The 15,838-nt window shown below is 50.5% G+C and overlaps 1 protein-coding gene across 3 annotated transcripts in view; it reads right to left on the bottom strand.

The window, feature by feature from the left end:
* Positions 1-4,783: 4,783 nt before the first annotated feature.
* The window catches only part of PHACTR4 (phosphatase and actin regulator 4), a 62,113-nt gene continuing 51,058 nt past the window's right edge, over positions 4,784-15,838 (bottom strand). For all 3 annotated transcript variants that reach the window (XM_038758196.1, XM_038758195.1, XM_038758194.1), the window contains 7 exons: positions 15,500-15,729; positions 14,841-14,991; positions 14,454-14,509; positions 11,874-11,932; positions 11,458-11,595; positions 10,260-10,336; positions 4,784-6,604 (listed from right to left, as the gene is read on the bottom strand). In XM_038758196.1, coding sequence (XP_038614124.1) covers positions 6,589-6,604; positions 10,260-10,336; positions 11,458-11,595; positions 11,874-11,932; positions 14,454-14,509; positions 14,841-14,991; positions 15,500-15,729 — 727 coding nt within the window. In that variant the 3' untranslated portion in view covers positions 4,784-6,588. The remainder of the gene's footprint in view (positions 6,605-10,259; positions 10,337-11,457; positions 11,596-11,873; positions 11,933-14,453; positions 14,510-14,840; positions 14,992-15,499; positions 15,730-15,838) is intronic.

Here is a 15,838-nt window from a genome sequence, read left to right as displayed (position 1 = left end):
CATATTTATTAAGGGTTTACTGTTTAAGCCCCCATTCAGTTTACGGAGATTTCCCCTCTTCCAATTCATTCATTCATTCATATTTAGTAAGGGTTTACTGTTTAAGCCTCCATTCAGTTTACGGAGATTTCCCCTCTCCCAATTCATTCATTCATTCATTCATATTTATTAAGGGTATGCGCATGCGCAGAACCGACCTGACGCTGGCGCGCCTCCTCCAGGAGAACAGCGCGGAAAGCAGCGCCTCCTGCTGGCGGGGCGCCTCCCTGCACCCTCTCCAGCTCCCGCGAGCATTTGGGGTCCTGGCGGTTTAAGCCCCCATTCAGTTTACGGAGATTTCCCCTCTCCCAATTAATTAATTAATTAATCAATTAATTCATTCATTCATTCATATTTATTAAGCGTTTAGTGTTCAAGCCCCCATTCAGTTTACGGAGATTTCCCCTCTCCCAATTCATTCATTCATTCATTCATTCATTATTTATTAAGAGTTTACTGTGTGCAGAGCACTCGGCATACACGCATGCGCAGAACCAATCTGACGCAGGCGCGCCACCTCCAGGAGAAGAGCGCGGAAAGCAGCGCCTCCTGCTGGCAGGGAGCCTCCCTTCACCCTCCCCAGCTCCCGCGAGTACTTGGGGTCCTGGCTGTTTAAGCCCCCATTCAGTTTACGGAGCTTTCCCCTCTCCCAATTCATTCATTCATTCATTCATTCATTCATATTTATTAGGGGTTTACTGTTTAAGCCCCCATTCAGTTTACGGAGATTTCCCCTCTCCCAATTCATTCATTCATATTTATTAAGGGTTTACCGTGTGCAGAGCACTCGGCATACACGCATGCGCAGAAACAACCTGACGCAGGCGCGCAACCTCCAGGAGAAGAGCGCGGAAAGCAGCGCCTCCTGCTGGCGGGGCGCTTTCCTTCACCCTCCCCCGCTCTCGCGAGAACTTGGGGTCCTGCCGGTTTACTCCCCCACTCAGTTTACGGTGCTTTCCCCTCTCCCAATTCATTCATTCATTCATTCATTCATTCAATCAATCATATTTATTGAGCGCTTACTGTGTGCAGAGCACTGTACTAAGCGCTTGGGAAGTACAAGTTGGCAACATATAGAGACAATCCCTACATTCATCCATATTTATTAAGGGTTTACTGTGTGCAGACCACTGTAAAATTAATAAAATACATGATGGCATTTGTTAAGCGCTGACTATGTGCCAAGCACTGTTCTAATAATGATAATGGCATTTGTTAATCAATCAATCAATCATATTTATTGAGCGCTTACTGTGTGCAGAGCACTGGACTAAGCGCTTGGGAAGTACAAGTTGGCAACATATAGAGACAGTCCCTACCCAACAGTGGGCTCACAGTCTAGAAGGGGGAGACGGAGAACAAAACCAAACATATTAACAAAATAAAACAAATAGAATAGATATGTACAAGTAAAATAAATCGAGTAATAAATATGTACAAACATATATACATATATATAGGTGCTGTGGGGAAGGGAAGGAGGTAAGACGGGGGGATGGAGAGGGAGACGAGGGGGAGAGGAAGGAGGGGGCTCAGTCTGGGAAGGCCTAGTCTGGGAATACATAAAATACATGATGGTATTTGTTAAGCGCTTACTATGTGCCAAGCACTGTTCTAATAATAATAATGGAATTTGTTAAGCGCTTACTATGTGCAAAGCACTGTTCTAAGCACTGGGGAGGATACAAGATAATCAGGTTGTCCCAGGTGGGGCTCACAGTCTAAATCCTCATTTTATAACTGAGGCACAGAGAAATTAAGTGACTTGCCCAAAGTCACACAGCAGAGAAGTGGCAGGGCCGGGATTTAGAACCCACGATCTCTGACTCCCAAACCTGGACTCTTTCCACTAAACCACGCTGTTGTACTAAGCACTTGGGAGAGAATAATAATAATAATAAAATTGTTGTATTTTGTTAAGCATTTACTATGCTAGGCACTGTACTAAATGCTGGGGTGGACACAAGTCGGGTTGGACACAGTCCCTGTCCCACATAGGGCTCACATTCTCAATCCCCATTTTACAGATGAGGTAACTGAGGCCCAGAGAAGTGAAGCAACTTGTCCAAAGTCACACAGCAGACAAGTGGCAGAGCTGGCATTAGAACCCATGACCTTCTGATTCGAAGGTCCATGTTCTATCCACCACGCCATGCTCCAATACAACAACAGACACATTCCTGCTCCACAATCAATCAATGAATCAATCAATCAAGGCTACCAACTCATTTTTTTATGACATTTGTTAATTGCTCTTTTACACTGAGCCACGCCGCATACAGTAAGCAATCATTAAACATGATTGATTGTTCTCTTTGTAAAGGGCGGATATGTTTTTCAGCACTTAGAACAGTGCTTGGCACCCAGTAAGCACTTAACAAATACCGTAATTATTATTATAATGATCATATCTAGTACCAGTACCAAGCATTTGGAAGTCCAGCAATAGCAAGACACTCATTCCCTACTGTCAAGGAGTTACGAACGGGGAGAGACATTCAATCATTGTGCGCAGAACATTAAAGTTCTTGGGAGAGAATAATAAAATAGACACACCCCTGCCCTCACTGAGTTTACCAACCTAGTGAGGGAGACATATTAAAATAAATTATAGGTAGAGGAAGCAACTGAGTAAAAGGAAACACACATAAATACCGTGGGTGGGGTGGTTATGAAGTGTTTACGGGACTGGACTAAGTGATGCATAAGGGAGGGAAAACAGGGCAGGGAGATGGAGAGATTAGTCAGGGAAGCCTTCCTGGAGGAAAAGAGATTGTAATTGGGCTTTGAAGATGGGGAGAGTGGTGGACTGTCAGACATATCAATAAAAAAAATGAATTCATCAACAGTTTTTATTGATCGGGAGGATATTCCAGGTAGGAGGGGGGGCTCAAGGAAGGGGCCGACAGCAAGAGACCCAGGAGAAAAGCACAGTGAGTAGCTTGGTGCTTCAGGAGTAAAGTGTGCAGGCTAAGTTGTAGTGTGAGGGGTGAGACTTCCTTCCTCTCCCCCTCACCCCCCTCTCCATCCCCCACATCTTACCTCCTTCCCTTCCCCACAGCACCTGTATATATGTTTGTACATATTTATTACTCTATTTATTTATTTATTTTACTTGTACATATCTATTCTATTTTATTTTGTTAGTATGTTTGGTTTTGTTCTCTGTCTCCCCCTTTTAGACTGTGAGCCCACTGTTGGGTAGGGACTGTCTCTAGATGTTGCCCACTTGTACTTCCCAAGCGCTTAGTCCAGTGCTCTGCACACAGTAAGCGCTCAATTAATACGATTGATGATGATGATGATGAGACAAACAGAAACGTGCTGGAGCTTTTCTGATCAAAACGCACTTCGGGCCCTCCTCAACCTCCTTTCAGGACGTGCTGGGTTAAAAGCAGCAGCGGGGACTCTGAGTGGGCAAGAAAGGGTTTGTTTTCAAGCTTAATAATAATAATAATTTTGGCATTTGTTAAGCACTATGTGCCGAGCGCTGTTCTAAGCGCTGGGGAAGGTACAAGGTCATCAGGTTGTCCCACATGGGGCTCACAGTCTTAATCCCCATTTTCCAGATGAGGTCATTGCGGCGCAGAGAAGTGACTTGCCCAGTCACACAGCTAAGTGGCGGAGCTGGGATCAGAATCAATCATCAATCGTATTTATTGAGCGCTTACTGTGCGCAGGGCACTGTACTAAGCGCTTGGGAAGTACAAGTTGGCAACATATAGACAGTCCCTACCCAACAGTGGGCTCACAGTCTAAAAACCCACGATCTCTGACTCGCAAGCCCGGGCTCTTTCAATCAATCAATCGTATTTATTGAGCGCTTACTATGTGCAGAGCACTGTACTAAGCGCTTGGGAAGTACAAATTGGCATCACATAGAGACAGTCCCTACCCAACAGTGGGCTCACAGTCTAAAAGGGGGAGACAGAGAACAGAACCAAACATACCAACAAAATAAAATAAGTAGGATAGAAATGTACAAGTAAAATAAATAAATAAATAAATAGAGTAATAAATATGTACAACTGATCCACGCTTTCCACTGATCCACGCTGCTTCTCACAAAATACTTGAAAGTAGGCCCTAGTGAGATTGCTCACAACGAACTCTTAGAGGGTAGGGATTGAGTCCACTAACTATTGAGGTCTCAGATTTTGCATTCTTGTTCGCCCGGGTCTCCTTGTAGGCTCTTTCGTGTTGCCGGTTTCTCCAAAAGCTCCCCGTCATCATCATCATCATCATCAATCGTATTTATTGAGTGCTATGTGCAGAGCACTGTACTAAGCACTTGGGAAGTACAAATTGGCAACATATAGAGACAGTCCCTACCCAACAGTGGGCTCACGGTCTAAAAGGGGCACCGTCATGGTGCCCACCCTGGGAGAAGGCCATGTCACTTCATCCCCACTCAGGTTGGGGGTGAACCGGGGGGGGGTCTCCCCCATCCCGAAATGAGGACTGGCCCAGCGAATCCCCAAGGACGGGTGGCAGGTCGGGCAGTGCGAGGGATGATCTGGGATGAAGGGGGATGTAACTGGAGTGGCCCTGATTCCCTGGGCAACAAGGCAATGGCAGGATTGGAATCCGGGAAGAGAGTGTGAGGTGGGAGAGCGGGTGAGCCCGGCTTTGACTCCGGTCGGGCACCTGCCGCGCCAAGCCCACCTTCCCTGGGATCCACACACACGCAGACGCACCCGCCCATTCCCGCAGTGTGTAAGATTGAAAAAAAAAAAAATGTTGCTTAGAAAATCCTAAAATACTTTAATAATTAAAATTTGTCGATAGGAAGACTGATATACAATGCAATTATTCTGTCTAAAAAGATATTTTGTACATCAGGGAAGCACCTGGAAATACAATATGCTCGACTTTATAGGAAGGACGCCGCTTCTTTCCACTGTGTTTGTGAATGGCTAACTGAAGGGAAGGGGGTACGCAAGAACCATTTCATTAAAAAAAGACTGGCCCCCTGCCCCCTCCCTAAGTCTCTTGGAGCCCAAGAACCTGACTGAGATGAGAGACTGGCTTCCTTGCTGGCTGGACGATGGCACCTGGGCAGCTCAGGGCATCCTGGAAGAAACTTGGCACGTTGAGGCAGTGCAAAGAGGGGGAGAAGCAGCCATCTCAGGGCCCGGGAGATGCTGGAAGAAAGAGGACAGGCCAATCCAGGGGCCATCGGCCAGCGGGCAAAAGAGGGTTTCTGGCAGAAGCCAAGTCCGTGGTCCCAGCCCGGGCTCCAGGACAGCGAGCGAATGTTCAGTGTATTCTTCAGTGGCCTCACCACCTGCCACCCACCCAACTCCAGTCAGTCAAGACCCTCCGGCTCAAAGCACTCAACGGGAAAGATCTCCCTTCCCCTTCGAAGACGTCGAAGGGGTCGCTTCAGTCTTTTATCCTCGGCTTTCCATCCTCACGACCCCGTGGAGGGGAGAGACAGAGCCCATCCTCCCGGGCAGAGCTGGGGGTGAAACCCCAAGGGTGAGCGTAGGGAAGAGTTCGGAAACGTCCACAGATTTGCCGGTATTTCCCGAAATGCAAACCGGGATGTATCCCACTTTCATCAGAGGGACGGAACCGAATTCTTGGTGAGCTCACAGCAAGGGTGGGACTCTGAAGGGGGGAGGGACGAGAGTGGACGTTGGGTTTTCTTGGCCATCAGAGACGGAGCCCGGCACGCTCAAGCTGGCGCTCCATCGGAGGTGGTGAAGGGGGAAGGGTGAGGGGTCAGCCCGGGAACCTTCCCCAACCCTCCGGCCGCCAGCAGACGACGGGGCTGGAGCCGGGGGATGGAAGGAAGGGGGGGTGGAAGGGGCCCGTCGGGGGAATCCATCAATCAATACGATTGATTGATTGATGAGAGACTAACTGCACTGGAGAGAAGGGAGGACTGAAGTCCTCTGGTACTGTCCTTTGATTCGGGGACCCGTCCACAATTGGCGCCACAACGACCCACCCCGGCCGCCCACTGTGGCATCGGCCATCCCTCCCCAACTGTCTGGAGAGCCCAGCCCCTAAGGGATGACCGCTCCTCCGGTCAGTAGTGATTCAGGGTAGGAGGACCCAAGGGTTGAGAGAACGGATGCGGTGCCGGCTTCCTGCTGCGTCGGGAGCCCGCGGCCCAGCTCGTCAGCCCGAGGGTGGGCCGAGGCAGGTCCTGCGCCCCGAGAAGCTACGGAGGTGGCCCCCCCCAACAGGGCTGTGGTACGCTGCGGACTCTCCCACGAAGGCTGCTGACGGGAGAAAGCCAGGCTGCCGGGCGGAGGCCCGGCCAGGGCAGCGGGACCCGCCTCCCGATCGCTCGCTGGTTGATGAAGGCCGCGGGAGTACGTGACGAGGTGTGAGGTGTGAGGTATAGTGTTCTGTTGGGGGCCATCGAGCCCTTGGTTCCAGTGAAATGCTACATTCGGAGAGGGGCCACCCGCCTGCCCCGTCCCTGGTGTGCCGGCTGGGGCCCGTAGTTCCCTCTGGGGATCGGTTGCTCTGGAGACGGAAGAAGCCGCGCGGATCCTGGGGCCTTCCGGGCCCACCCTCGCTGACAGGCTGGCATCATGGCCGGTGGTAGCTGAAGACACACGAGCACAGAGAGAGGTGGGGGTGGGTCGGTAGGAGGCCTCCCCGAAGTGGGAGGGTCCCGAGCCTCTTTTCATTCATTCATTCATTCATTCATTCAATCGTATTCATTGAGCGCTTATTGTGTGCAGAGCACCGTACTAAGCGCTTGGGAGGTACAAGTTGGCAACATATAGAGACAGTCCCTACCCAACAGCGGGCTCACAGTCCAGAAGGGAGAGACGGACAACAAAACAAAACATACAAACCAAATAGAATATTCATTCGTTCATTCATTCATTCAATCGTATTTATTGAGCCCTTACTATGTGCAGAACACCGTACTAAGCCCTTGGGAGGTACAAGTTGGCAACATATAGGCAGTCCCTACCCAACAGAGCGGGCTCACAGTCTAGAAGGGGGAGACGGACAACAAAACAAAACATATAAACCAAATAGAATATTCATTCGTTCATTCATTCATTCAATCGTATTCATTGAGCGCTTACTGTGTGCAGAGCACCGGACTAAGGGCTTGGGAGGTACAAGTTGGCAACATATAGACAGTCCCTACCCAACAGAGCGGGCTCACAGTCTAGAAGGGGGAGACGGACAACAAAACAAAACATATAAACCAAATAGAATATTCATTCATTCATTCATTCATTCAATCAATCGCATTCATTGAGCGCTTACTGTGTGCAGAGCACCGTACTAAGCGCTTGGGAGGTACAAGTTGGCAACATATAGACAGTCCCTACCCAACAGAGCGGGCTCACAGTCTAGAAGGGGGAGACGGACAACAAAACAAAACATATAAACCAAATAGAATATTCATTCGTTCATTCATTCAGTCAATCGTATTTATTGAGCGCTTACTATGTGCGGAGCACTGTACTAAGCGCTTGGGAGGTACAAGTTGGCAACATATAGAGACGGTCCCTACCCAACAGCGGGCTCACAGTCCAGAAGGGGGGGACGGACGACAAAGCAAAACATATAAATCAATCGATCGTATTTATTGGAGCGCTTACTGTGTGCAGAGCACTGTACTAAGCGCTTAAATAAAATCATAAAATAGATAAATAAAGTAAAATATAAAATAAATAGAGTAAATATGTACAAGTAAAATAAATAAATAGAGTAATTAAACTCATGACCTCTGACTCCAAAGCCCGGGCTCTTCCCACTGCTTCTCCAGAGCGCCTCGAAACGGGGTTCCCTGGGGGGAACCCGAGCCCCACTGGGGCCATGTGAGGTGGGGAGGGATCCGGCCCGGGCAGCTAGGGCTGCTGCTGGAAGCCCCTCCGTTCTTCCCATAGGCATCTTCCCCTATTTATTTTATTTTGTTAGTACTATTTATTTTATTTTGTTAGTCTGTTTGGTTTTGTTCTCTGTCTCCCCCTTTCAGACTGTGAGCCCACTGCTGGGCAGGGACTGTCTCTAGATGTTGCCAATTTGTACTTCCCAAGCACTTAGTACAGTGCTCTGCACACAGTAAGCGCTCAATAAATACGATTGATGATGATGATAGGCATCTCTAGCTCACTTAGACTATAACCCCAGTGTGGGACAGGGACTGTATCCAACCTAATTACCTTGTGTCTACCCGAGCGTTTAATACAGTGCTTGGCTCATACTAAGCAGTTAATGCCCCTACCTGTAATTTATTTATTGGACTTCCCAAGCACTTAGTACAGTGCTCTGCACACAGTAAGTGCTCAATAAATACGATTGAATGAATGCATGAGTCCCCCCCCCCGCCTTACCTCCTTCCCCTCCCCACAGCCCCTGTATCTATGCTTGTACAGATTTATTGCTCTTATTTATTTTACTTGTCCATATTTACTATTCTATTTATTTTATTTTGTTAAGACGTTTTGTTTCGTCGTCTGTCTCCCCCTTCTAAACTGTGAGCCCGTTGCTGGGTAGGGACCGTCGCTGTATGTCGCCGACTTGTACTTCTCAAGCGCTTAGTCCAGTGCTCTGCACACAGTAAGCGATCAATAAATATGATTGAATGAATGAATCTCCCCAAGAGGCTTCCCAAGCACTTAGTACTTCCCAAGCTTCCCAAGAACTTATTTACTGGACTTCCCAAGCACTTAGTACAGTGCTCTGCACACAGTAAGTGCTCAATAAATATGATTGAATGAATGCATGAATCCCCCCCGCCTTACCTCCTTCCCTCCCCACAGCCCCTGTATATATGTTTGTATAGATTTATTGCTCTTATTTATTTTACTCGTACATATTTACTATTCTATTTATTTTATTAAGACGTTTTGTTTTGTTGTCTGAGACTCTCCCCCTTCTAGACTGTGAGCCCGTTGTTGGGTAGGGACTGTCTCTATATGTCGCCGACTTGTACTTCTCAAGCGCTTAGTCCAGTGCTCTGCACACAGTAAGCGCTCAATAAATATGATTGAATGAATGAATCTCCCCAAGAGGCTTCCCAAGCACTTAGTACTTCCCAAGCTTCCCAAGGCTTCCCAAGAACTTATTTATTGGACTTCCCAAGCACTTAGTACAGTGCTCTGCACACAGTAAGTGCTCAATAAATACAATTGAATGAATGCATGAATCCCCCCCCCGCCTTACCTCCTTCCCCTCCCCACAGCCCCTGTATCTATGTTTGTACAGATTTATTGCTCTTATTTATTTTACTTGTCCCTATTTACTATTCTATTTATTTTATTTTGTTAAGACGTTTTGTTTCGTCGTCTGTCTCCCCCTTCTAAACTGTGAGCCCGTTGCTGGGTAGGGACCGTCGCTATATGTCGCCGACTTGGACTTCTCAAGCGCTTAGTCCAGTGCTCTGCACACAGTAAGCGCTCAATAAATATGACTGAATGAATGAATCTCCCCAAGAGGCACCTTCCCTGGCCCCCTTGCGCAGAAACAACCACGCCGGCTGCGCTGAACAGTGCCAGCTGCCCAACGGGAGGGCAAGCTCTTCGCCCGTGCTCAGCTAATTCACTGGCCATGTCCCTCTCTGGCTGCTTCTTTAGGGAGGCAGGGTGGCTGAGGGGGTGTGAGTGTCGGGGGACTAGCCCGGGACTGAGAGTCAGGACACCCGAGTTCTAGTTCTGTACCTCAGTTTCCTCCTCTGTACAATGGGGACAATAATGCTCCCCTTTTCCTTCCTTCCCAGGGATGTCATGAGGACGAAAGGGCAACGGTGATTGTGAAAGTGGTTGGGTGAGTCTCAAGGTGTGGCATTTTCCTGTACTGGCTGGAAACTGATGGCCAACCGAGCACTCAAAATCTCCAGTAAGGATAAGGTCAGGACCTCCCGTTGCCTCCTGACAGCAGCAGCAATTTTGGGGCAGCGACAGCAGGTTTTACCCACCGTCTGCTTTTTGTGGCCTCCCACGGCTGCCCCTTTCTCCGACATGGAATTATTTAGCTCCCCGGCCCCGGGCTGGCCTCAGATGGGAAGCCAGAGAGGTGCGTGCCTCCGGGCACACGGTGGGAAGGGGGGTGGGAGGGTTAAAGGTGCCCACCAAGGAGCAGGGGACTGGGGAAGGCACGGGTCCCAGGGTCAGGACTATGAAAGGATGCCCATGCGATGGGCCAGGGCCCCGTGGAACTGGCGGAGGCGGCTGAATCCCCACTGCTGGCCTGGACTCCAGCTCCCGGAAAAGCCCCTGGGCTCGGCCTCTTACCGTGTGAAATGCTTGCTTTCTTCGTGGACCTCCATCTCTGAGCTCTTGAACTCATTCAGTTCCTTCCGGATGGCAGCCTGGGCGAGGACAGACAAAAACCACCTCATGGCTTCTCTTTCTTGAAATGGGGACCCCGTTTACCCCCACAACCCGGACCCTGCTTCCCACCCAAACAGCTCGGCCCCCTTGGAATGCCGGTTTCCACTGGGCCTGCTCACACACCTGGCCTGTGGCACCCATTTTTTGGTCTTGCTCATCTGGAGGGGAACCAAGAGATGTGACCAGAGTCCCCACGGGAAGAGCCTTCTGACCAAGGCCTTTTGACTCGGGTGGCTGGCCTTTCCCATGGGGACTCTGGCTTTTGTTTCCCCCTCTCTCTGGGACCCGAAGGGTGTGGCATGCTGTCCCCATCCTCCTTCCCCTGGGCTTTCTGCCCCTCCCAGTGACGCCCGGGAGTGCCAGCCCTGACTGCTGAAGGCGTCTGCTAGCTGTCGCCCAGCCATCCGGGGCTCCATCCAGGATTGGGGCGGGGGCCGTTGCTTTTGGGGAAGTAGGCCAAGGCAGCTTGCAGTGGAGGGGAAGGAAAGGAAACACCAATCCCACGGGTCGGTAGCTGGATTTTTTCTGAGAATTTGTCCCATCTGGAACGTCGGGAAGGTTGGAGTGACTTGGGCCGGGCGGCAGGTTTTGACCGCTGTTGCCGTTTCTGATTGTTGATTCCTTTCCCCTCAGTCCACTCTCCCCTTCTCAGCTGTAGGTATGGTATGTGCCAAGTGCTCACAGGGTGCCATGTGATATACTAAGTGCACCAATCAATCAATCGTATTTATTGAGCGCTTACTGTGTGCAGAGCACCGTACTAAGCACTTGGGAAGTACAAGTTGGCAACATACAGAGACAGTCCCTACCCAACAGTGGGCTCACAGTCTAGAAGGGGGAAGACAGAGAACAAAACCTAACGTATTAACAAAATAAACTAGTCCCCTGTCCTCAGGGAGCTTTCACTCCATCTCTTGGTGAATTCTCTGTCTGAACGGATGCCCAGGCCTTCTTCTGATACTTGAAACAGAGCTTCGCACCCTGCAAGTGCTTACTGGATATTCCAGTGAGGATGGCAGCCCTCCTGTGGGCCTCCTCCTCCTCCCCCCAACCACCCCACTGCCTCCAGTGAGGCAGAAACATTCGGCCTCCCGGTCACCTTGTCGGCCGGGGTCAGTTTTGTCCACGGCTTCTCAGCTCTCCGGTCATAATCCTGGGCGTCGGTGACTTCCACGTATTCGTTAAACCTCAGGATTTTCCTGGCCAGGAGCTCAGCCACGGTGGGCCTCTGGCTGAGCTGGACGAAACGAGACAGTTTGGTTCCTGCCATCCTTTTCCATGAAGCCCGGAGTGCCAGCCTCCCCGCCCATCCTCTGGCAGCCCATCCATCACCACCCCGGGGTCTGGGTTAAATGTTGCCAGGAGCCTGCTACCATGTTGGAGGAAGGCTCTACCTGTGCTTTCTCTGCTAATAGAAAGGGCCTGGGCCCAAAGCCAACCGGATACTCCCACCCATGATTGCTTTCCACCACCCGGACCCCCCGAGACCCCACGACCCGGTTGGCAGCGTGGTACCTTCCTGGTGAGCCGTCGTTTAATCTCGCGTTTCTCTGCCTGGCGGTCGGCTTCGTTGGCTGCAGTTGGAAGGAGGAGAAAAGGAATGATGCTACAAACACTGGACCCGCGGCAGCTGCTTGGAAAATTTTTTCCTGGAAACTGCTGCTTTAAGATCCAACCCGGGGTCAAAACTGCCCTTACCCACTAAGTCCAACATCAAGCATTGGTGACAAACTGCTCAGGCCCCTTCAGATCCCTCGGTGACCCATCTCCACTGGGAAGTTCAGGGCTCAGGCCAAGGGCTGGCCACAGCGCAGCTCACCAAGCAGCATGGTGGAGTGCATACAGCTTGGGCCTGGGACTCAGGAGGTCACGGGTTCTAATCCCAGCTCTGCCACTTTTTTTTTTTTTTTAATGACATTTATTAAGCGCTTACTATGTGCAAAGCACTGTTGTAAGCGCTGGGGAGGTTACAAGGTGATCAGGTTGTCCCACGTGAGGCTCACAGTCTTAATCCCCATTTTAGAGATGAGGTAACTTAGGCTCAGAGAAGTTAAGTGACTTGCCCAAGGTCACACAGCAGACATGTGGTGGAGTCGGGATTCGAACCCATGACCTCTGACTCCAAGGCCCGTGTTCTTTCCACTGAGCCACGCTGCTTAACCTTGGACAAGTCACTTAACTTCTCTGTGCCTCAGTAACCTCATCTTTGAAATGGGGATTAAAACGGTGAGCCCCATGGGGGACACGGACTGTGTCCAATTCCATTTGCTTGTATCCACTCCAGTGCTTAGTACAGTGCCTGGCACAGAGTAAGCGCTTAACAAGTACCATTATTATTATTATGGGGATTTTCAGGATTTTATCCCCTTAAAACCCTACAAACTGTTTTCAGCACTTAAATACCATTATTATTATAACGCGGATTTTCAGGATTTTATGGTCCCCGGCCCACGTCATCCCCCTGGCCTGGAATGCCCTCCCTCTGCCCATCCGCCAAGCTAGCTCTCTTCCTCCCTTCAAGGCCCTACTGAGAGCTCACCTCCTCCAGGAGGCCTTCCCAGACTGAGCCCCCTCCTTCCTCTCCCCCTCCTCCTCCTCTCCATCCCCCCACCTTACCTCCTTCTCCTCCCCACAGCACCTGTATATATGTATGTATGTTTGTATGTATTTATTACTCTATTTATTTATTTATTTTATTTGTACATATTTATTCTATTTATTTTATTTTGTTAATATGTTTTGTTTCGTTGTCTGTCTCCCCCTTCTAGACTGCGAGCCCACTGTTGGGTAGGGACCGTCTCTATATGTTGCCAACCTGTTCTTCCCAAGCGCTTAGCCCAGTGCTCTGCACACAGTAAGCGCTCAATAAAAAATACGACTGAATGAATGAATGAATCCCCATAAAACCACACAAACTGTTTTTAAAATGACAGAATCTCCACCAAAGTGTAACTTAAAAAGTGGTTAAAAGTTTAACATTCTGGCTGCCAAAATAGTACAAGTACAGCCTGCCCTGGCTCTGCCACAGTTGACAAGTCCACCGGGGACGTGTGTGTGAAGTGCCACCGTGGCTCCATGGTGAAACCGAAACAACGGGGACTTTGGCCTGTGTTACCTGGAAGGTTTGGGCATCGGTTTGGGACGTCCTGAGGGGGAAATTCCCTTGTAATCAATCAATCAATCAATCAATCGTATTTATTGAGCGCTTACTATGTGCAGAGCACTGTACTAAGCGCTTGGGAAGTACAAATTGGCATCACATAGAGACAGTCCCTACCCAACAGTGGGTTCACAGTCTAAAAGGGGGAGACAGAGAACAGAAACAAACATACCAACAAAATAAAATAAGTAGGATAGAAATGTACAGGTAAAATAAATAAATAAATAAATAAATAGAGTAATAAATATGTACAACCATATATACATATATACAGGTGCTGTGGGGAAGGGAAGGAGGTAAGATGGGGGGATGGAGAGGGGGACGAGGGGGAGAGGAAAGAAGGGGCTCAGTCTGGGAAGGCCTCCTGGAGGAGGTGAGCTCTCAGCAGGGCCTTGAAGGGAGGAAGAGAGCTAGCTTGGCAGATTTTGGAAGACTCTTGGCGCTTCCCTGGGGAGTTGTCCCCTAGTTCAGCAAAAGCGTTAAGGTGGGCACAGCGGAATTAGTCAGGAACAGTCACGTCCACAGTAATGCTAGCCCCTGTTCTGAGGAAGCGCTTCCATAAACCCTTGGGTCTGACCACCGATACCCAGAAACAAAACGGGACCTTCTAAGACCAGGATAGGACCTGGAGCCGAGCAGCTGGCAAAGAGGCCAGGCTTACAGCCAGGAAGCAGTCGGTTCTGCCCAACAGCGAAGAGTCAACCAGCCTTAGACCTCTCGAACAAAAGGTATGACCGGAGACCAGACTGGCGAGGGCGGGGATCACGCCTACTAATTTTACCAAGCCCCCAGTGGTACGGTGCCCTGCATCCAGCGGATGCTCAACAAATGCCCCCGACTGATCAGTTCCAGAAGAAACATACGACCCGAGGCACAGAGAAAGACGCAGACAGCACCCATTCACCGCCACGCCGCGGGTCGGGACAGTCACTCACGCTGAAGTATGTTCCTCTGCTCCAACTCTTCTGCCGTCGGTCTCTGACTCAGCCGCCTAAGGGAGTAAGGAGGAGAAGGGGAGAGAGAGGAATGAGCTTACCCCAGCTGCCAGGGGTTCTTCAAAGGGAAGAAGTCCTTCCTCCCGCTGGAGTAGCCACTCCATTCCCAGAATGTCAGGGGAAATTACGGGATTTCATTTTAACTGGTCGCTGGGACCAGGCAGGCCTTTCCAGCCCCTTTCCCTAAGGGGAGCTGAAGGCCAGGACAGGACTCTGTTGATTCCTCTGGAGGAGGGCAATGGGCATTCAGCAGCAGAGAGGAGAGCAGCACCCCAAGGACCGGGCCAGGGAAGCGTCCCACCCGACCACCCCTCCCCAGCTCCCTACCGGATCAGCGTGTTGCCAATCTGGTGCCGGATTTCATTCCATTCCTCCTTGCTCTTTCGGGGCCAGGAGATCAGCTCTGGGCCCGGGTCACTGGGCCTGCTCAGCTTCAGGGCCAGAGTGTCTTTCCTCTTCACTTTGTTGGCCAGTGCACCTGGGCCAAAGAAAGGGGGGTGACACACATGCTCGGGCCAAAGCCACCTGGTCTGGCGCATCGCTCTCCTCTCACTGGACTCCCACCGGCCCAGAGGCAGGCACTCCCCGAGTGCTGGGATGAGTGAGACAGGGTGTCCACACCCTTACCCCTCATTTGGATGAGGGTAGCCCCTCTTCCAGACCAAAACTGCCTGAGCAGACCAGGGAACAACGATGACTCTTGCTCAGCCTGGGATCCTACTTCCTCAAGCTCTCTCTCTCTCTCTCTCACAAACACACACAAAATTTGTCAGAAAGGGAACTGTGTAGACTACAGCCACTAACCAGTGGCTTTCCCCACGTGGGATCCGGCCCCTAAATGGACCCTCCCGGCTTCCCCAGCCCATGGGCCCGTGGTGCTGGGAGCCAGGAGAGGAGGGAAGTGCAGGCTCCTTCCCCGTCGGTCCAAGAAAACAGGAGCCCTGGTTCTACAAGACACACATATACACACTTTGGCACACACTTACTGTTTTGGCTTTCATCTTCATCTTCCTCATCCCTGTACAGGACAGGCCCCTCTGAATCAGAGTCACTCTCCCTCTGCTCCTCCTCCCCGGCATCCTCCTCCTCCTCTTGCAGACACTGTGGTAGGAGTTTGGGGATGATGGTGACACACGGCACTTCTCCAATATGCACCGATGACGGATGAGTTCGCCGGCCTTCCTCAGGCTCCTCTTCCTCTTCCTCATCATCTGGACTAACAGACCAACATAATCAGCATCAGGGAGTGGGACACAAGGCAGCAAAGTAAGGAGAATTTCTGCCAGGCAAGGAGTGCCCACTTCTCCCTCAGCTCCAGGGCGGCC

This window comes from Tachyglossus aculeatus, chromosome 16 (genome assembly GCF_015852505.1).
Source record: "Tachyglossus aculeatus isolate mTacAcu1 chromosome 16, mTacAcu1.pri, whole genome shotgun sequence".
NCBI lineage: Eukaryota > Metazoa > Chordata > Mammalia > Monotremata > Tachyglossidae > Tachyglossus > Tachyglossus aculeatus.
The sequence above is the reverse complement of the archived record's forward strand: the minus strand, read 5'-3'. Positions and strand labels throughout refer to the sequence as shown.